Source organism: Bemisia tabaci, chromosome 7, assembly GCF_918797505.1.
Source record: "Bemisia tabaci chromosome 7, PGI_BMITA_v3".
Lineage (NCBI taxonomy): Eukaryota > Metazoa > Arthropoda > Insecta > Hemiptera > Aleyrodidae > Bemisia > Bemisia tabaci.
The window spans coordinates 51,376,012-51,398,112 of record NC_092799.1 but is presented as its reverse complement, the minus strand read 5'-3'; the positions used below and the strand labels follow the sequence as shown (position 1 = coordinate 51,398,112).

The 22,101-nt window shown below is 40.6% G+C and overlaps 2 protein-coding genes across 2 annotated transcripts in view; both read right to left on the bottom strand.

Annotated features, from left to right (window-relative positions):
• Positions 1-14,851, bottom strand: part of RhoGAP100F (Rho GTPase activating protein at 100F) — a 144,744-nt gene extending 129,893 nt beyond the window's left edge. Inside the window, exon 1 of the mRNA XM_019054794.2 lies at positions 13,863-14,851. The gene's annotated coding sequence lies outside the window, so the exon portion shown is untranslated. The remainder of the gene's footprint in view (positions 1-13,862) is intronic.
• Positions 14,852-17,417: 2,566 nt separating this feature from the next.
• The window catches only part of LOC109039374 (pancreatic triacylglycerol lipase), a 72,647-nt gene continuing 67,963 nt past the window's right edge, over positions 17,418-22,101 (bottom strand). Inside the window, exons 8-10 of the mRNA XM_019054836.2 lie at positions 21,711-21,825; positions 20,309-20,500; positions 17,418-19,298 (exon numbers count right to left, since the gene is read on the bottom strand). Of these exons, the coding sequence (XP_018910381.2) occupies positions 19,205-19,298; positions 20,309-20,500; positions 21,711-21,825 (401 nt within the window). The 3' untranslated portion in view covers positions 17,418-19,204. The remainder of the gene's footprint in view (positions 19,299-20,308; positions 20,501-21,710; positions 21,826-22,101) is intronic.

Below are 22,101 nucleotides of genomic sequence, written 5' to 3'. Positions count from 1 at the left end.
ATCGGAGGATATTTGGCAACATTTGAACGCTCTTGCAACGTTTTTCCTCAGCTCGGCAGTAGTCATCGCTCGTCTGACTCAAGATCTTTTCTCTATTTCCACACGATCCGTCCTCTTCGTAGAACTCTGTGCTTCTTGGGGCTCGTGTGAAAAACGAGAAACGCCGTTTTGTGAGAGGAGTGGCGTAGTGCATGCGTCTCGATCGGATTTAATTTCGCTCGCCAGGTGAATGTGTGAGCCGTTCTTTGCCGTGGGTATTAACGGGGTGGGAATGCGTGAACGAGTACTCCAGGGGGGAGGCTGATGGGGGGGGGGGGGATTATTGCAATTTCCTTCGCTTGATGAACTTTCAACTGGCGAAATTTCCCGGTCGTTGTGTCGCGCCCACCGGTGCCAGACTCATGCTCAACGCAGGGCGCCCAGTGGCCACAGTCAGGAAAATCTCGGGAAACCGGGAAAGCTAAGGAAAATTTTGGGTCTCGAAAAATTGAAAATAGTCAGGGAAAAATTCAAAATGGCGTGAAAGTCAGGAAAAAATCGCTCCTGCGGAATCGATGACTTTATACATGGAAAAGAAGTACTACAGTTTAGCCCCTAAAATTGTGATACTACCCCAATATGTTGGATGATATGAGCATTCCCAATTAATTCGTCGCCCACCTGACATAAGGGCTTAACTACACTCTGCAATGAACCCTATCTCCCATACAATGCAATGCTTTTCCGGGCTCATCTCAATGTGTAGTTACGCCCTTACATCAGCCAAGCGACGAATTGTGCTGGTGCCGCAACTCAAGATGCCGCCCATACCATCCATCAACCCCTACCCCCTTTTTTCCGTGAACGCATTTTGTAGTATACATTTTGTTTGTTAGAGTGATCACTGATCAGTCAGGGAAAAGTAAGAAAAAGCGGGAAATGCCAATAGGGGAAAATAAGCCCGTGAAAAGCAGAAAAATTGCTGTCGCTGCTAAGTTGCTCTGATGGGATACAAATTTTTAGGAATACTTGTGAATATTTTTCTGCCAATTTTTTCAGATAATTGTTGGCAATTTAATCTCAAATATCTCGAACTTTCAAGAATTTGTATTCCCAACACTCTTCAAAAATACATATCCTTAACGGGGAGTTTTGGCAATATCCGGATATTCACACGTTTCCCCTTTGTACGGAAGTATTTTACGTCATCTATTTAAGTCGTTCCTTTCTAAATAACTTATTCATAATTTAAGATAATTGTATATATTTCTATGTAGAAGGTTACAATAATGATGGTGTTAAAATAAACTTTAAAATTCTCAATGAAGATAACTCCTGCTTGTGTATGGTTCCTCTCGAATATTTTCTTGAGCACTGGCAACGGTGTCTCCCATATATTTGCGTAGAAGCAATGCAAAATAGGTGAATTTTAGGGGGCTGCTCGGTGCTGCAGAGCCGGTGGCATTCGATTATGCGCGTTGTCAGAGCGGAGGAAGAATCAGTCGATTTGATGGATGGTTTGTGCCCGACAGTGTAGAAGATGGCGCCCTCCGGGGAGGGGGAGGGGGAGGGGTCTCGCGATTTTAACGAGCGCCGCGACTACCCAGTTTCCGGTTCCGGTTGCACGCCCGGTCCTCGCAAGGGACCAAGGGAAAACGCCGTATGAGCATTCAACGGTTGCCATTCTTCATCCAATAAGACCATGGGGTCCAGGTTAGGATCTGGAAAAACCGGTGTGTTCCTCGCAGAATTTCACGAAATGAATCCTACTTGAATCGCAAATCTCTGTGACGAGCAAAGAGCTCCATGGAAACTGTGAAAACCAATGTGCGAAGAACACATTTTTCACAGAAAGGCTAATGTGAATGTGAAAAGGCTTTTCATTACACCATCAGTTGGATTGCACTTTGCAAAAAGGAACCGAGAGCATTCCAATGTCGCTAAGATTGTGCAAATTCTTTTACCTTGCAAATATTAACTGATCATCTAAACAGGTTCATCTTCACTCTAATCTATAAATTCAAGACGAAATTTACCATTGTAAATTTTAAATTTTTGCATGATTTCAGAAGATGTTCTTTCAATGAATGTAGGTTGCACGACCTTCGCTACATTGGAATGCTCTTGGTGCCTTTTCGCAGAAGTGCAATCCAGTTCATTCTGATCCCTCTCTACACGAGGACGGAAGCCTGGGATGCTGGTATAGGTGAAAAAGGCGGGAAAATCAGGAAAGGTGGGTGACGTCGGAGAAGGCGGGGGGGGGGGGGGGTGGAAAATTTGGGAGCGGGACGAGGCGATAGGGACAGGGAAGAAACGGTGGGCTCTATGGGAAGCATAAGCGGGAAGTTGATGAGCTTAACGAGACTCATGCGCCGTGGGAAGGGTCTTAACAGCTCCGGCTCGCGTCTCACGTCTCGGGCCTCGCTTCGACTCGCGACCCCCGCTCAATCGATAGCGTTTTCCACTTTCCCACCGGGCACCGGGCGCCCCATCCCATCCGGGCCCACCGTGCGACGACCCCTGACACCCGCAACCCGCAACACGAGAGGCGGATCACAGCGCCTTCCTACTTCACTCATGCAATCCGCACGACATAAAGAGGAATCCCGTCCAAATTGAGTCCGTTCCTACACTAAAAAAAAGGATCAGTAGACCAATCTTCAAGTCGATTCTGCCAGAGGTATGGTTACCTGAAACAGTGTATGGTGCCGTTTACCTTTCTTCTGGCAGAACTGCAGATGACATTTAGACTCATTTTTCCTTGAAATTTTCAGATGTTTTAGATCAAATTGCGCACGTAATTGTCTGAAAATTTTGGCAAAAAATACTCACAAATTTCCCAGTAATTTCGGGCTTTATCGAAGGAAACTTGGCAACATCTGAAGGCTCATACGGCGTTCTTTCTTAGCACGGCAGCAGTCATGCTCGTCGTGCTGGAGCCGAACGTTATCGGCTTTTTCACACGGAGTGCAACATCCATCGATGAGTTCATTCCGCACCACCGGCCAATCAGAAGCGCTAAGCCGGACTTAAGTGCAGTCGAGACCCGTCTTAAGTATGGTTAAGTGCGGTGGAAGGACCGACAAAATGTGACTCCTGAGACTGCATCACGGATGCGTTACAAGGAGAGGGGAAGTCGGTAGTTGCGTCGAGTAACGCTGATATCAGTGGGCAGCGCGCGCCAGTTTTATCTAAAATTTAAGATAAAAAATCGACGCGAGGTGGCCATTTTTCATCTAAATTCATTACAAAACACCCAGCAGCCGCATAGCTGAAACTTTAATTGGCTAAGTATGTCGACAAGATAAGACCGGACATATCCCTATCTCTGCAGTGTGATATATCAATTTTCGATTCTTGTCGTGCCGAACAATCAGGCTGCTGGAGGTTGGACAGCGTGGTTCGTAATTTGCGTTTACAGGAGAAAAAGACCTACGTCACGAGTGATTTGCGAAGAAAAAGGGGTTGAAAAAGTTTCCAAAATGAAAATTATCCTGGAAAAAAATAAAATTATATAGAAAGCCTGCCAGCAACGTGGTAAACCCATCCGTTGTGCATACGTTGTTCTGCAGTTCCAAAATCGATTTATAGCTAGGAGAAAACATTCTGTCCGAATAAGACGGAGCCAGTAGAATGCGCCGAAGAATCAATAGCAGTGGCTCGATTGTTGAGTCACTATCGAATGGCCTTAATCGATATATAGCATGGTTAAGATAGGGAGTTATCGATCGAGGTCATTCGATAAGGATCCAGAGTCGTGGCGTGCTTTTCGATAAATCGATTGTTGTTCCATTTGAACCTATGGAAAAGGATCGATAAACAGGGTGTTTGAAGCGAACACCTTATTAATCGATTCTTTACCATAGGTTTAAATGACAGAACAATCGATACATCGCAATGCGCACACCACGTCACTGGATTCAACCATCGATCCGCAGGGCCGAATTTCTTCCGCCATAAAGTTTACGTATCAATATAACCAGACTATGCGCAATAAGAGAAACAATTTTTTTCTGCCCAGCGATTTGTAGCTCTAATGTAAGTACGACAATAACGGGACTGCAGAGCGAGGAGAAGTGAAGCCAAGGATGTTTGGCCGATGCCACATTTATCCTTGTCTTTTTTGTTTGTGCGAACATTCAAGAGCCAAATTGCCCCGGATAAAACATGTATTTTCGAGAAAGATTATACGTACATATTTTTCATTGAAATTTGCAGACATTTCAGACGAAAAAACTTGTCTGAAAAATTATAAGGAAACATTCACAATTTTCCGAGTAAATTAGGTTTTTATTGAAGGAAATTTGGCAACGTTTGAAGGTTGATACGGCGTTCTTCCTTAGCACGTCGGCATAAGTGCTGAACCCTCGAGGCTCGGGAAAAGGAAACGGGTGTGTTTTTTTGGCATGATCTAGGAATGAGAGATTGGCGGGTCGCTTTAATGTTGGAACTGGCGAGCAGAATGCGGCATAATAAATAATCTCGGTGCCCCGCCACGCTCCAGCATCCCTCCCAGCCAAGGCGCCGCGCCGCGCCGTGGCGACACAAGAATACATACGCAATCGCGCTATGGCAATAAGGGCTCGCGAGCCCGCGACCCTTGACGGGATTTCACTACTCTGTTGGCGCGTCCCTCCTTGGCATCCCCATCCGATCCGGGATCGGGGACTCCGAGATGATCCCTCTTGAGTTGTTTCACCATCCGATACGCGGATACGACACTCTCACAAATGCAATGCATAGAGCAATTCCTCTATCCCTCCACGGCCCATCCAGTTTCGTCTCGTTCAAACTCACTAAATTCCATTTCGCATCCTCTGTATTTCAGTGAGACCTCAGTCAAGGAGGAATGGACCACTAGACAAGCTACGAATTAAAGCATTCTGATACATGTTTCTTAACCAGAATTTCACGTAGAGCACGATTTGCGCAATGAAAACTAATGAAACAAACTCCAAACGAAGATATTAACGTTTTTATTTCACATTCGTTACGAGGAATTTAAACTGCCCGCTGACAAGAAACTCAAAGGTCTACGTGAGTCAAATCGCACACTACAACGGTTTCAACAAGTCTCAATCGAGTAATTTTTTCATTTCCCACCATGCGTTGTTCAGACTAATAGCAATTTGCTACAGCTGAGCCAAAGCGTCAAGATTGAGGTTGCCAGATTTTTATATCGCAGAGACATTCATGATAACGTTTAGCGCACGATGTGAATCACGCAGAGCATTGAGTTTTCATGAGCGGGTGGTTTGAATTCACGCATCAAGAATCATTGAATATCTTTGGAAGGAGTTAATTTCAGTAATTCTGCTGTGCGTGTCGTATTTTACGTGAAATTTTGGTCAAGAAACAAGTATCACAATGCAGAAATTCGTACCTTGTCTAGTGGTCCATTCGAATTCGCTTCCTGTGTATTTCAGTTAGACCTCAGTCAAGGAGGAATCATCCCAGCTTCTACCGACCTCTCTATTCTTCAAGATTCTGAATGCAATGCACCAAGATTTGGATACCTCATCCTCACACGCAGACAAAAACTTCCGTATTTAGTGTTACTTTTTTTGTGTGAGGTCAACAAAACCACCTTTTTTTTTGGCTGCTCAACACAATTGTGTGCTAAATCGACCCAAAGCGTTGGTTACTCTGAGACATCGGGGCATATGAGAAAAGCGTCCTGCGGAACTTAGGTACTCTCGTTTTCCTCCTACTACTCAGCGGTTGCGACTTGCGAGAGGTTAGCGCATTGGATTAACACAAATGCCTTCCAAATTAAATCCTGGCCATTCCAGTATCATTTTCAACGAGGCCACAGAATTTGCAACACAAAGTTTGGTCCCTCCAACCCAAGGATTTCGTGGATTAGACACCGGGTGGACTGACACAAAAAATTAACCTACACCTTGTGTTACTTCGTGTCTTGCTTCCCATATTAACACAAAATACTGGTTAGTTTTTCTTACTGACAATGAGCAGACAAATGCCTTCCAAATTAAATCCTGGTCATTCCAGTATCATTCTCAACGAGGTCACAGAATTTGCAACACAAAGATTTGATCCCTCCAACCCAAGGATTTCGTGGATTAGACGCAGGGAAGACTGACACAAAAAATTAGGCAACACCTTGTGTTACTCCGTGCCTACTTCCCATATTAACACAAAATATTGGTTAGTTTTTTTTACTGAGAATGAGCAGAAAAGAGGGGTAGAAATGGGGAGATCTGCTGGATGCGAGCCGGAGCCGGGGTCGATGTAGCGTCGGCTGGAAAGCTGTCGAGCCGATTCCTTCATTCCACTTCGAGAAGAGTTGCGAAAGGGGCAAAAGTTTGATTCAAATCTGCTGCATGTTAGGGTTTCCTCTTCCGATTTGTCGGAACAAAGTTCAAGGAGTTGGAGGGAAGGACAGGGCCCCGAGACCGAGACAGGAGGCTGACAACTTGCATCAGATTAGAGAATGTATTGAAATATAGCAAAAGCATCGTCTCGTGGTCTTCTTTAATACTTCGCCCCATTGTTGCCAATTTGCAAGTATGCACAGAGGAGTAGATAATGAATGACGTCATTCGACGGGACAGGCTAGGGTTCGGGAGAGATCGGCCATGAAATTTTCGACTGGCACTCCAAAAATTTATTTTTATTTCGCTACGATTTTCAATTTATTCCCTGATTTTTCCCTGATCTTTAAAGACTCATTCCTTGATGAGAAACCCAAGTTTTCTCCCACTTCTCCGGAATTGCTGCGGTACAACCAGAGACGAGAGACCCTCCACTGGCCTCTTGGCGACAGGTGGAAGCCTGTACTTTTGGGGATTCAACAGTTCCTTATGGCCAATTGTAAGGGAGCAACACTGAGCAACAGTCATCACTCTTTTTTTGGCTGTTGACCTACCTACATGGTGGATGATGAGCTTCGCGTGACGTCATGAACCAAACAAGTTTCCCAAATTTCGACGTGTTTGAAAAACGAAAATGCCGGCACGTTGTTGAACATCAACCATGAAGGTAAGTCAACAGTTTAATGTTGAAGTCCCGAAAGTAAAAGCTTCCACCATAGCCGAGATACGAGTGGAAGGTCTCTTGGCTCTGGATAAAACTCAGGGGTCTAGAGGGAATAATTCTGAATAATTGCTAAGAATCCACTCAGAATCAATTACCATCTCTCTGGCATAGGTCACCAAAACGACACAAAAAAAGACAAAGTAATCAATCATCCTTTAAGAAGTTAGGTGAGGTGTGGCAGGAAATCCACATTGTCTCGAACCAAAATACCGACGCAATCGGGTAGTTCCACTATCGACTGCTGCGGACGCAAGAAATGCAACGTGGCAACAAGCTGGAAAAGTTCCTTCTCTTCGATTTATTCGACACATTTAAGTTGGCACCCCGAACTACCCCCTCCCACCCCCCGAGCTACGGGTCGTTCGGAGCGGGAATAAAATACGGTCGCTCCCCCGATCTCCGGACGGCGACAAAGGGGAAGGAGGCGGTGGAGGGTGGCGTAACCCCGAATAGTTTTTGATTGATTTCATTTTCACCTTTTATACGCGGCGTGGCGCGGCGGTCCCCGTTCAAACAACCCCCCCCCCTCCCTACTATCCGAGCATTTCCCGCTCATTAGCCGGGTTCACTCCCCCCCTCCCACCAGTCTCGGAAACAGAATGGGGGGGGGCGATTCGCGGGGGAGGCGACGGGTTCGGTGCCAAGAACGCGCACACTTGGGTGGTTCCAGATGGACGACTTTCATCTCGCGAATTATGACGCAGTGTGTGTGTCTGCCGAGATTCGGAGGGGGAGTCTCGAGGGCTCGCGCTTTGAATATATTGACCAGATTTAGCCTCCATTTTCAGACGATATGAATTCATTCCAAGGTACTAGATCGGGTTCCTCCTGGGAGGAGACGTGGACGTCCGGCAAAATCGTGGATAGGTGGCATTCAAGATGAAATTACAGGATGCCATTTACCAGATGACCTCTGGATCGATAGGCAAGAATGATTGTGGACCGAATCGTTGTTTCCTAACTTATGAGTGAAATTTGGAAATTTTTAATACACCCATTGTATTCTACACAAAATTTCGATGATGAAACAAATATTGGAATTCTTAATTTGGACTACATTTTGCAATCAGAAACTACTAATTACGGCCAACCCACAAAGACGACTACCTGCTACTTGCATTGGAAAACTAATGACTCGAATGTTGTTTGTGAAATATGAGCAAACGATTGTAGTTCCTCATAGCAAAATGTAATCCATTTCATGCATTGTCTCTAGTCCACTTCAGTTGGACGTCATTTTGTAGCAGGGGACTAAAATTTCTGACCCATCCGTAAAAGCACCGATAAGCATAAAGAACCTAACAGCAAATACACTATTGCTAATCAGGGGTGCAGAAAATTCTTCGCCTTCACATTTTTGGAGGCAGCCTTCGCATTTTCTGAGGTTGCCTTCCCATTGCTGTCCACATAAGACTTGGACGCTTCGCTCTTTCCTTCGCATAAAAGAGCATGTTTCACAATTTTCTTCGTGCAGACACGAGCGTTTCCTTCACACAGTTTCCTTCGCAAAAAGCTATGCGCTTAGCTAGTGTATGCTTTCTGCCTTCACATTTTTTTACCCTTTTTCAGGTACCTTCACATTTGCTCCTGGATCGGTCTACGGTCGTCCGATCGATCACTTTCTGCACCCCGGTCTAAAATGAGTCAAAAATTGTATCTCATCATTGCAAAATGTAGTCAAATTCACCGCGTTCTAGTGTGCTATTACGGGTAACCTGATGCGGGAAAACACCTACCGACGGAGGGGCGTGCTTTATGCGATAAATCGATCTATCTGCTATTTAACCCTATGAAAGAGGATCGATCCAATGGCGAGGCGAGAATGATCCAAAATCGATACTTCCCCATTTGAAGCTAGGGTAAATAATCGATTATAGAAGTGTTCGTTGCGAACACCCTCTTTACCGATCCTTCCCCATGGGTTTAAATGGTAGATTAATCGATACATCGCAAAGCACGCCACGCCGCTAGATTGATCATCAGAATGTATCTGTATGATCGATTCTTCACCATAGCTTCAGATGGGAAAATATCGAGAGGGGATGCGGCTAGACGAGGGCCAGCGGCCATCCTGAGAAACTTCCCGTGCTCTCGGAGAAAAAACTTTTTTTCTCCTGGGTGGAAATCAAATTATAATTACGTCGCAAGTCTTCCTAAAGTCGAGCACCGGAGAAAGAGACTCGGGAGACGGGGTGGAAAAAAGGGGACTGGAGGGTGAGGGGACGGGAGGGTGAGGGGACATGAATTTATGGGCGTCCGATTAACGGAGCTGAACTTTTGGCCGCAACTAATGACAGTCGGTGGCGGTGAGGCCGAGATCCTCACGGTCCAGATACTTGAGCCTTCCAAGTATATTCACGTTAAAAGTTTCATTCATGGGAGCCTCGACTGCTCAAGAACTCAGTTCGACGGCGTAAGTCCGAAATCACGTATCTCCTTTGCGGAGCCTGAAAATCTCCGCCTTTATGTTATTTTTTTCAAGGAGAACAAATTAACATCATTTCTTGAAGTTTATGCAGAATTTTCTTCGCACAGAGAAGACTAATCACGGCAATTACTAAGAATTTCTGTTGAGTAGTTTTCCGTTTGTAAATTAAGTATGACAGGAAGTCGTCTGCGATATCGCAAAGCGAGTTATGTGATTGCCGACTTACATCGTCGCTTTACACTAAAGACTACAGGGCATCCAATGAGAGAAGTTCTCACTTAAACGCTCGTTGGTTTTCCTAGGTGTTGTTTTTAGAATTATACAATGGATTTGATTCATCAGATACTTGGGTGTATATGTAATAAAACATATCCACGCACACTGATTTACTGTTAAAAAAATGAGAATTTCTGCCTTCTTCAACGCGATTGCGACTGGAGCGTAGAAAACACTTGAGAGCTAACAACCGCAGGACCGCAGCCGCCGCGCCGCGCCGGAGCGATACGTTGTATTCAAGAAAGGCGAGGCGCCTGCAATTTTGACGCATGCAACACGGACATCCTGAGAACACGATTAGTTGTATCCAGAACTGGCCACTGATAAAAGCCCACGCGCCTTCAATTTGTTCAGCCTCGAATGACAAAATGTGTCGTCCTCACAAACCGTAGTTCCTCTCTAAGACACTTGGATCGCGTTCAGCAAAAAAGAATCAAGCCACATCAGCTATTGCCGACAGCTGAGCACTTGGATTTTTCACTAGAGAACGTTTCAACGGACTTTTTTGAAATTTTTGAGGAATTTAGGTACATCGTAGCATGCAGAAAATTCATTAAAATTTGTAAAAAAAAAGTCGCACAAGCGTTTTCTTATTTAGAATTGGACTGCGTTGAGTAGGAAGGAACCAAGCAGCCAAACCAGCTATTGCCAAATTTAATTGGACAACTCAAGTTTTTACATAAAAACGGTTGTGCGGATTTTTGTGTGCAAAACAGTGAATTTTCTGCACAGGACGAAATGCCTTGAAATTTTCAAGAAAATCCGCACAGACGTTCTCTTGTAAAAAATTAAGCTGCTCGGGAAAATTTGACAATAGGTGGTATGGCTTGGTTCCTTTCTGCTTAACGCGGTGGACTTGGGACGGTAGCTTTGGGGTTGGCGCATGCACTGTGTATGATTTCAGGGAGCAAGGGATGAACATGCCGACTACAAGACGCCGGAAACGGGAAAAGGGAAAAGGGGGAGAGGCGTGAATGAAAAATGGGAGCATATGCCATTAGACTGCGGGCGCGGGCGTTGAGTGCGCATTGCACTCGATTCACGCGCTTATTAAATGCGACTTCGTGACGACCCGCCTTGCCGCTTCGTGCCCGACAATCCAAGGAGGCCCTGCGCTAAAGCCCTCTTTTATTGCACATCTTGGCGACGCTCGTGCCGTAACGTACACGGGAGAAAAACGCGGCTCCACCGGTAACCACACTTGCCGTACCCAATTCACATCCATTCAAATGTCGCGCCAGGCGCCACTTTCTTTCGCCCATTTCAATGCTCTCAATTTCATACTTCCTCTATTTGCCCTCATTTCCGGGACCGGCACTCCCGTCCTAAGGAAAAACGCCGTATGAACCTTCGTCCGTTGCCAAATTTACTTTCGATTAAATACGAATTTACAGGAAAACTCGTCAACATTTTCCATTCAATTTTTCAGAGAATTTTCTTTGTAATTAGATCTAAATTGTCCGAAAATATCAGGATAGATATTCATAACTCTCTTCCAAAATGTATGTTTTATACGCGGGAATTCGGCGACTCTTGAATGTTCATGCGGCGTTTTTCCTTAGCATGGCAGAGCAGGTCTCTCCTCCGAGGCTCACCTTCTTCCTTTCCTCCCTTACTTTCTTGCTCCTCTCGCGTAAGGGCGTACCTCAATTTCCGCATGGGCTCCAGAATATGTGGTTTTAGGTATAAAACAGGGATCATGTATACATAGAGATACGCTCTTACGACAAAGGTACGACGTCTTAAAGTGAATAAATCCACGTGTCTCTCGAACGAGTTTAGGGTGTATCGCTAGTGGAAACATTACTGGCTAACAAGAATTCCAGTACACCTACCACCAATTCCGACCAATTTCTCTGTTTGTGACAAAATTTAAGGTATGGCGCTACCTTAGAATTTAAAAATTCTGAAATCGCACATACGATACGTAAGTACATCCCTTGATTACAAATGGACCGCGTTTAGCATAAGGGAACCAAGCCACATCAGCTATTGCTACGTTTAACCAGGCAATTTCATTTTTTTAGAAGAGAACGTTTGTACGGATTCCTTGGAAAACTTTAAGGAATTTGCTTCATACTATGCAGAAAATGCACTGAAATTTGCACAAAAATCCGCACGACCGTTGTCATGTAAACAATTAAATTGCCCAATTAAATTTGGCAATACTAAAGTGGCTTGGTTCCTTTCAGCTGAACGCGGTCAAGATCATAGCAGCCAAACGAAGGCCCTTCTGCGATAAAGAAAATCAAAACGCCTGCAATTTTGTGAGTATGCAATACGGACATCCTTAGAGCACGAATAGTTGTATCAAGGCGTTGGAATGAAGATAGCGGAGGCGCCTCCAATTTTTCCTCCTCTCGCAAAGAAATAGCGATGATTTAGAGTCGTAAAACATGAATATCGATTTGAAACGTGACCATAATACCGGGAAGGTTGCGTGTGGTGTCAATGATCACGGTGTCAACAAACCCAAAATAGGAGCATGCGGATGCGCTATCTACATCCCGCGTCCGGCAGAAACAGGGCTTTTTAAGAATTGGAGAAATTTTTCACTACCATTAAGTTTGTGAAACTACATGAAAAAATGTGCTTGATCACAAACTAGTAACCGTCAAATCAGTATTTCACGGACATATGATGCCAAATCGTAAAAAAAACACATTTTGCGGAAATGGAATATACAATATTGACGAAGAAAATACACTACTTAAAAGCCGCTCATGGAAAGCCCGCAGGTTCTAAATTTTTTTCAAGATAAATTTCCCCTAGTTCATAACTTATGTAAAGGCATTGATTCAGGGGTGAGATACCTATGAAGATTATGCCATAGTGGAAAATGAGAACCACCACAACGGAAGAATTTTAAAAAAGCATTAGTCTGCAAAAATGCAAAAAAATTAATAAAAGTTGATCCCATATCCACCCCCGTCTCAAAAATCTCAGGTATACTCACTCAGATATATATCTTAGAGGGAGAAAAGTTGCACAAGAAGGCAAAGGCACCCTTTTTTGAAGACTGGAGTTCAAATTTTGGAGAAAAAAAATTTAAAAAAAAATTTTGAAAAAAAAATAATTTTTTCGAAAAACTGATCAAATTAACAGACCAACAGCTTTGACATGAGCTACAAAGGACAAGGTCTGTAGGTTCCATGGAGCCAGAGATACATCGGCGTTTTAAAGACGTGTGCTGCTAAAAAATCTGAGTTTTTACCTGTACCTAAATTGTCAGCCATGTAATTAGGGCAATTTTAAAAATTAAGAATCAAAACCTTCAAAATCGTTTTTATATTTAACTTGTACTTACATCAAGCTCACCAATATTCATGTAAGTTCACGATGGTCGCATCAAATTTTCAAAATTTTTTTGTTGATTTAACGCGAACTGACCCTAATCTCGCAATAGTGAGGCTCAAAGAGACGGCTAAATTACTATGAATGTCATGCTGTTCTTGCACAATGTCTACATTGATACAGTAGGATATTGGATGCAGCACCATTCATCATTATAAGTTTAGTGATTGATACTTTGATGTTCCTCTTATTTGAGGGTTTAACTTCATTTTATGGTAAGTCTCATGTCCATTACTCTACCTCTTCACAGAAAACTGAAATACGCCTCCAATCAGAGGAGCAACAATCTGTGCCAACATATGGTTTCAGCAAGCTCTCGGAGACAACAAAAATCATGGACGATAACTGATCAGTTAATAACAGTCCAAAAAAAAAATTGCTGATGAAAAAGAACAAGCTATGCAAAAAAACTGGAGATTGTAAATTCGCAGATAGCATGGAACAAAAAGTGACAATCCATTTCTTTCTTTCGACCTCTTATGAGGAAACTTTTGGAATTGAACTTGAGTATAGCGAGCACTGAAATGTTCGCATAAGTAGTTAATGAACGAACTAAAATTAGCCCCCAAGAGAACCCAACGGAGCGAAAGTTACAAGGCAGTTTTTCATTTACAAACAGAATACGGGTATAGGTTTAGTATGAATACGCCCACCTCTGTGGCATGCACAAACAGCAATGACTTTGCTACAGACATGTAACAAACTGCCACGTAATTACTTAGTTGAATCTGAAACCAAGCAATGCATAAATCAGGTTCTTACTCACCTCATTGTTTTGCTTATGATTCATGTTCCAAGACAGAACAGGAATTCATGGATAATTTACTGGGAGATGATGAAGAGAACACACACTGTGTTATGATACTTAAGGCATCATTAAAACTGGAACTGAGTAGCACTGTTGAGATGATGACACGATGAAAATCACTTAAAATGAAATGATATTATGCAAACACAATATACGGACGAAACCTGTCAAGCTCCTTCCAACTTCTAAATAAATACTTCCTTCGGTAATACACTGGACCAACGCGAGTAAGAATTGAATAGAATTCCACCGCAATCACTTGATTAAAAGCTGAGTCACAAAGTAGGAGAAAGAAAATGGGGAAAAAGGAAATTTTGTTTTCCTTTGGAAGTAAGTGAATGATTTAAAAAAACAGAGGGTTAGGTGTCAGTAATCCTTGGTGAACGTCATTCTACCCGCCAAACATCGCGTGGAGAGGAAAAAAATCAATGGAGTTATAGAGCAACGACCGATGCCGAACAGTAATTTTCGCGTGAGGTTTTTCTTCCGAGAAAGACAATCTGCTAACGCAGGACCGTGATCAAAACAAACTGATAATAACACTGATGAGCATCGAAAGCCCAGAGCGAAAATGCGTGATGTGGACACCTCACCTCAGTTGCAGACTTGGGAAGGAAGAGGGAAATGAACGCACCGCGGGGATGAAAACTCACTCGATCAAGGGGAAGGGGGAGGGAAAAGCTCTGAGCTTTTACTCTCCCTTCCCTTTCCTACACTCGCGCCTCTAGTCAATTTTCTGCCAACTTCCCCTCCAACGTCCTAACGTGTTGGTATTTCCTGTCTCTACCGTCCGCTAGATGGCAGTAGTTTCTGGCAGCTATTCCCGCCAAACTTTTACCGCCAAATTTCAAAACAGCGCTCTCGCCTCCAGTGACGCGCTTGAGGAGATATCATCAGGACAAACTAAATAAGGTGGATTTTTTTTCTTTTTAGTCTTTTAAAATGTTATAATATGTTGGTTGAAAACCAACGGATATTAAAAGCTTGATGAAAAAGTACTCCCCTTTGGTTTTATGTTTGAGTTATTATGTTTCCTTGCAGCAGTGTGAATGACTTGGTTCTGAAAATATGTAACTTTCAATTTCGACAATAAATTATCAATTTTAGTTTCGATAACCTTGTTCGATAAATCACTAATCTACTGGTGTGATCGGCATTCTGATCATCCACAAAATTAGAAGATGCATATATTTGAACTTCAATTTCACCTATTGGTGAACATTGTGTATGAATCATTGGACTTCATTTTGCGATTAGGAACTACTTACAATTTCTGACCACTTAATTTGTAAAATTACTTACCTGCATATCGAAACTAATGGCACATATGTTACATTCAGCTGGAGATTGTAGTTCCTAATTGCAGAATGCAGCAAAGGCGAAATATATTGCTTGGAGCAAAGCTTAAGGGACTTGAGACATAACATAAAAATATTATGCATCTATTTGTACAAGCAAAAAATCATTTCAATTTCAAAGTACATACACTTGACACTTGTATGCCAGGAAGTCCCTGACGTCACAAACGGAGGTAATGGGTTTCGCACTTTTCATCATTGATGTGCTGAATTCATTTTCATTTTTCTTTTTCTTTTCTTGCAACATTTTCATATATTTTTGGTTTAGGAAAGCAGACAGACTCCACACCCAACTCGAGGCATGAAGTCAGTGGAAAGCCTCTCTTTTATATTTTGATGTACAGTATCCTCTCGCTATAGCGACACTCATTATAACGAAAATCTCTCCTTTGGGAGGGAATCGCCCAGTCCCTTGAACGATTTTCTCGCTATAATGACACTCATTACAACAAAAATCTCTCTTTTGAGAAGGAATAGCCCGGTCCCTTTCCAATTCGTTATAGCGATACAGTACTGTATTTATAGAAGTATTTGATTTTCTTTTGGAAAGGAGAGACAAATAGATTGGATTATATGAGAGCAAAACTAATATTAAACAAAAATATCATGAGGGGAAAAAAGAAAGATGATTTTTTTGCGGCAGTAAAGTGTAATTATTCTTTTAAAAATAAATACAACAACAAATTAACGATACAATAAAATCATCTCCAGAGCAAGAGAGGAGTAGAATTTTAGAGGCATTTTTGAATTCTGTAAAATCTACTTAATTACAGAAAACTAAACATACAGTGGATCTTAACTAATTAAAACAAAACTAAAATAAGAAAATATCCTTGCAGGTACATCTTAAAATTAATATACTTGAAAATAAATACACAAAATTTAATATTCATAATATCACAAATTGGTTGAGTCAGGCCAGAAAAGAGATGAAAAAAATGACATGAGACTTTGCAAGAAAATTTTGATTTATGTCGCGTAAAAACGTGGTAATGACACCAATTTCAAAGACTGTAAGTGTTTGATGATAGAAATGCTTTTTTAAAAGCGACCATGACTTAGTCACTCTGTGACCATTCGACTTCATATTGGTCCCAATCGATAGCTTTTGAATTGATATTTAAAATGAGTCTTCGATCAAGCCTCTCCCTATCTCAGCTTTTGAATCACAGGACTAGTCCTGTTGCTTTTTCGACACTCAAGGTAAATGCTGATGATCTGATTCTCACTATCCACAGCTTTATTTTGAAATCAAACTTTGCTTTTGAAATTATCAGAACAGAGGGTGGAGAAAAATTATGATTTTCTGCTTTATGTTTATCATTTAAATATTTACACACTGATCAATCAAACATTTTTACTATGCATACTGTTGAAGTTAGTAAGCAATACAAAATTCTCACAGCAACTTGAATTTCACATTTTGTCTGCATTATTAGTAAAACCTACATTAACTGCCATAGTATTATCGGACCCGCCAACTACATAGCCCCATTTTGCAAACATGTACGCACTTAAATAGTACTGAAAGTCCATATGTTTGTGTTTTGGCAGAATTTTGCGTCGAAAAAACATGTGGAATCCAAACAACAAGAGATCCTTGACTACTTTAAGTTGCCAAGTTTAAGTTGTTGCATACATAATGTATATTATGATATGAGATTTATGTTTTTGATTATCATCCAGCTTTTTCTGTATCCAGCCTGATACGTGTCAGGCAAGATAATCTATATTTTACTCAATTCCGTTCTTTTCCGGCCAACTTGAAAGAGTGACTCAGTGTTTTACGTAAATGATGGTAAAAACTAGTCTCATTTTGAAACTGAGCCACTCTAAAGTAAGATTTTCTTACTGATTTTAAACAATGCTACAATTGAAATAACCTATAAATACAAACAATTAATTTAATCAATGTTGTAAAATACAAACAATTACTTTAATCAATGTTGTATTTCACTTGAATCCAAAACGATTTTAGCCTAAAGTCTACAGTACAGATCTTGAAATACAAAAATATCTCAGTCTCTGATTTGCTTAAAAACTAAAATTTAACAGTTGCATAAATGAGATGAGTGGTTATTTAAAGACAGTAACATGGCTCGAGAGCCAAGCATGAGCTGGCTCTCACTTTATGACAACAGATTAGGATGGAAACATTTCAATCATTGAAAAAGAATACAAATGCAAATAAAATAAAGAAGGAACTTCTGATTACAAAAATACATTTTAGAGGCTGCACAATTTTTCCGGTCAGGGCATTTAAAGAATAATCCGAAAAATGGAGTACAATAGTTAACAGAACAATTTGGGGGGAAAAAAGAAAAAATAGCTTAAATGGGACCAAAGTACTTTTTGTTCATGAAGACTGATAAAAGAGAAAAACCATAAAAAAGAGAGAAATGAGAAGAAAAACAAACACTAGATTGATTATGCGACAATCACTCTGTACACTACTACTTCCATCATATCAACATCAGTGATTCAGTGATCAGTAATTTATTTTAGCTAATAAGGGGAAATTAAAGAAAATTTGACACCCATTCAGGCTCTGGCATAAGCCTCTACCACAATTCATCCGATCATCAAAGTATTACTGTACACATTTACATTTTGATGAAGGAGTAAGTTTCATAACTGTCTATCCATTTCAAATTTAACTAAAAATACTCGCGGATTTTGACTACATTTTATAACTACCAAAAAAAGGCTCCATAACTTTTGGAGGGAAAGAATGAAAATATTTGATTGTTGACACGAAAAAAAAGAAAAAGGCTTACAGACGATGATTCAAAAATTAAAAAAATAAAGAGAACAATTTTCTGGCTAGGAATGATCATCAGCCAAAATTCAGAAAAAAAATCAAGAAATATTAGTTCAAAATATGAGTACAAAAATTTCATCACTGAAAGTTGTTGATCTGCAATAACTACTTTCTATTACTCCTGCACAATCAGTCTTGATAAAAAAAAGGGTTGACCAAACAGGCAGGCCACTTTTCAAAAAGGTTAACACCATTTTTAGCACCTTCTCATGAAAGCTAAGCAATCAGAGAACAAAAGTTACAGAAAGAACAAAACTGCCATGATAGCAAAGAGAGCCATAACTCAAATTTTTGAAAACTCGTTCATTTAAAATATTTCTGATCTGATTTGTATAAAATCACTGATGCTGCTAAAACAGCAAACTTTGTCTTCTTCATTTAAAACCGAGACGTACGAAAAAACCATTAGTGTGCAAAAATTGACCTTGTTTCAGACAAAACGGCCGTAGGGTGCATTATTCCACCTGAGAGCCAATGAGAGCAGTACTTGTAAGTAAAATGACTTGCATTTCTGCCACAATTTTTAACTATGAAAATTGTTTGATATGTGCCCAAAACGCAACCACAAAAGCATGCAGAAGATAGCACTTACAGGTGTCTTGCCTGACACTAACCTAACATGAAAATGAAACAGATCCTTTTATATAAAATAGTTGAAAATAAGATCTGTCAATTTTTAATCATTCGAACTAATTCTGAGAGTCTTCTGAATGATCAAAGCCAATTTTACGAAGAATGACGGCTTCTTTTAACAATATTCTCCACTCAAATGCTACCAAGCCTATTTTCTTAAAACTTTATCTTTGCACTTACGGCTTTTTTTGCTATCATGGCAGAAAACGAAGGCAGTAAAGCCACCTAATGTGAACTGTTATCTCTACAGGCTCACTCATTCAAGCTTTGTTGGGTATGAGGGTATTCTCTAATCAAGAATGAAAATATAATTCTTGCAGAATAGACCAGCAAGAAAGTATCTTTCAAATTCTAATGATCATTTTAAATTGCTTTGAAAACAAGTTCTTTCAGGTGCTTTGTTTAACGTCAGTTATTTTAAAATCAACCATGGATCCTAAACTTACATATAGTCAGATTCCTAATTTAACAATTATTTACCTGGTAAATTAACAGCCTTTTGATTTAAGATGAATGATAGCGTTTTGCACATTGGTTCCTCTGATCTGCTGTAACTGAGCATTCTTTCGGCAGTACCTCCATCTGAAAAAAAGAAGGAAGGGATATACTGAGGATATCTAAAAGAGAGATTTACCAAGCTCGAGGATAGTTCCAAAACTGCTGAATAAAGCTGGTATTTTTAGAACTCTCTTAAAAAATAGAAGGAACACCAGCTGATGTTCTACCACATACCTATTTTGTTGCAACAGTTTTCATGGGAAATTAAAAGAAGATGGTTCTTTCCGGAAAAGGGTTTCCGAAACGATTCCGATAAACGTGATGACAAGATACAACTGTAATAAGAGTGTCTGAGCCTGTTTCCAAGCACATTTATTTGTTGCTGTCATGACAGCACTAAAAGGAAAGGTCGATAGATGTACCGAATCGTAGCAGAGAAATTTGGCATCAACTAAACGAAGTTTTTTGATATGATGTTCCTCATGATTTCCGGTAAGATGACCTTTACATGTTATTAGACTTTTTGTGCTCTAAATTAAAGGAAATCTAGTCTGAAAAGTGCACTTTTGAGCAGTTTTACACGCACTTTTAGGTGGAAGAATGTAGCGAATGGTAAAACCAACGACTCAGTGGCAACGCAGTTGGAAACAAAAAACTACACATTTTCAACTCAGCAACAAAGCTACTTCTCCAACTAACAGGACATGTGCCACTCCTCCAACTAACAGGGCATGTGCCAAAAAATGAACTTTTCAGACCCAATTTTTTCCAGATTGGCACATATAAAGTTCAATTTCAATAGCTCATTTCACCCAGAATGTTGCAAGGAACATCATATAAAAATATCGAAGAGTTGACGCCAAAATTTCTAGGTATTCAGTGTTGTACCTAGATCAGTTTTTAATTCCTATGTAATCCATCCAATATCCCTTTCGAAATTTTTGTTGCCTCTACTTTGTTCAATGCGTAGTTATGACAAGGAAATATTTCAGTCTCTCCTGAAAAAAGAGATGAATCGGTCAGAATAAAAACTTGATCATCAAGAATTATTTTAAATGAAAGAGAGTACTTTGGAAAAATTAGACATCACTTACATCCTTCCATTCAAATCAGCCACTGATACAAAGTCAACGATTGTTAGAGGGTGAAATGGCGCACCATTTGGGAGTTGCGTCAGAGTGTAATAGCTTACTTCTGCCTCTACTTCAGGGATTTCTGAGCTATCTTCCGTGTGGTTTGCTAATGATAGACTCGAGTACATGATTCCTCCACGGATTTCTTGGAATCTATCAAAAACGAAAAAAATTGAATAACCACCCTAGGTAGGTAGATAGATAGATAGATAAAAATTACTTTGTTTTTACCCTTTGTGGGTTTAAAAAAGGGGTCTAACAAAAGCATTACAAATTTTTCATTTTTTAACAAATCAATTTTTTCAATTCATTCATGAAGTATAAAAGACCTAATTTTCATGGCAGCATTTAGGAAATTGTAAACGTTTGTTAACTTGTTGCTGTCTGATGTAACTCAATTTGATGATGGTTTTTTTATGAGCGAAAAGTTTGGATTCTTCCATTAGAAAAAATTGATATCTCAGCTAAGAGCTGCATTCAATAGGCCTTAATCCACGATCAGCTTGAGCTTAAGTTTAGCTTCAGTTTGGCATTTGCTCAACAATCGAATTTCTTAAATTTGATCGTTTTCAACTGACATTTGTATTTAAATAGATAAAGGGTGAGAGGACGAGTGGAATTCATCTAATTTAAAACGTTGATCGATGGTCAGGATTTGGCAGCCCGCTAAACGTTCACCAAGCAACAAACTCATCATACTGACGCCAAACTTAAGCTCAGGCTGATCTTGGATTTAACCTAACTTTTGTTGCACAAATTGTGTTATACCAGCAGCCTGATTGTTGAAATTTATGTCGGCACGACAAGAATCGAAAATCGATATATTACACGGCGCAGATAGGGCCATGTCTTGTCTTATCGTGCCGACATAGCCAGTTAAAGTTTCAACAATCCGGCTGCTGAGCTTTTGATGAGAAAACATGTATTACATTGTTTAAATTCGCACCTGGTCTAGTGGTCTATAAAAGAAAATATGTTTCATGAACCAATTTGAAGCAGCTACACTCATTTTTCTGAGTGCGAGTAAGTTAAAAAGATACAATTGTCTTACAAAGAAAAAAAACAGAAAAACGATGCTTCTCGCCTTTGCAAGGTGTGATTTTTTGAAACTTTTCAAGATAATAAAAAACAGCATCCAATCAAAGTTCAGAGCAGGCGATGTGTATTGCTGCAAATGCTAGGATCCTTGTTCTGTTCTCAAATCAATAATGCAATTTTGATAGCGGGTTCAAAATCATCTATTGATAAATTTTAAAAAAGCTGCCAAATCAAATTCTTGAACAGTAGTGCCCATATTCAGCAGATTGTCCATAATTTAAGTAGAAATAAATTTGCACAATGCACAAGCATTCAATTAACTCACTTGGTTGGAAACTGAAATGAGGAGTAAACTTTGGGCTCCAGAACAGTGAGTTGTAAATACCCTCTCGCAGTTTCTGATTTCTCTGACAGGTATATTTTTGCCTGCAGCTGATTACCTGAAAACAGGAAAAAGGGCAAGTTATATGTAAAAGTAAAAGTCAATGCAAGCTAGCTGGTGATGATATAAACTGCATTTTACAATAAAAAATTACTATTTCAAGCTTATTCCACAAACAATGTATGTAGACAATGTAATTGGGGGGGGGGGGGCATATTGAAAATGGACCTTTTTGAACTTTCTGAGGAACATTCAACAATTTTATCGGATGAAGGCTTTTAAACTGGTTTTGACGCAAGTAGGGTGAAGAACAATATTGAAATTTATTTCAAAG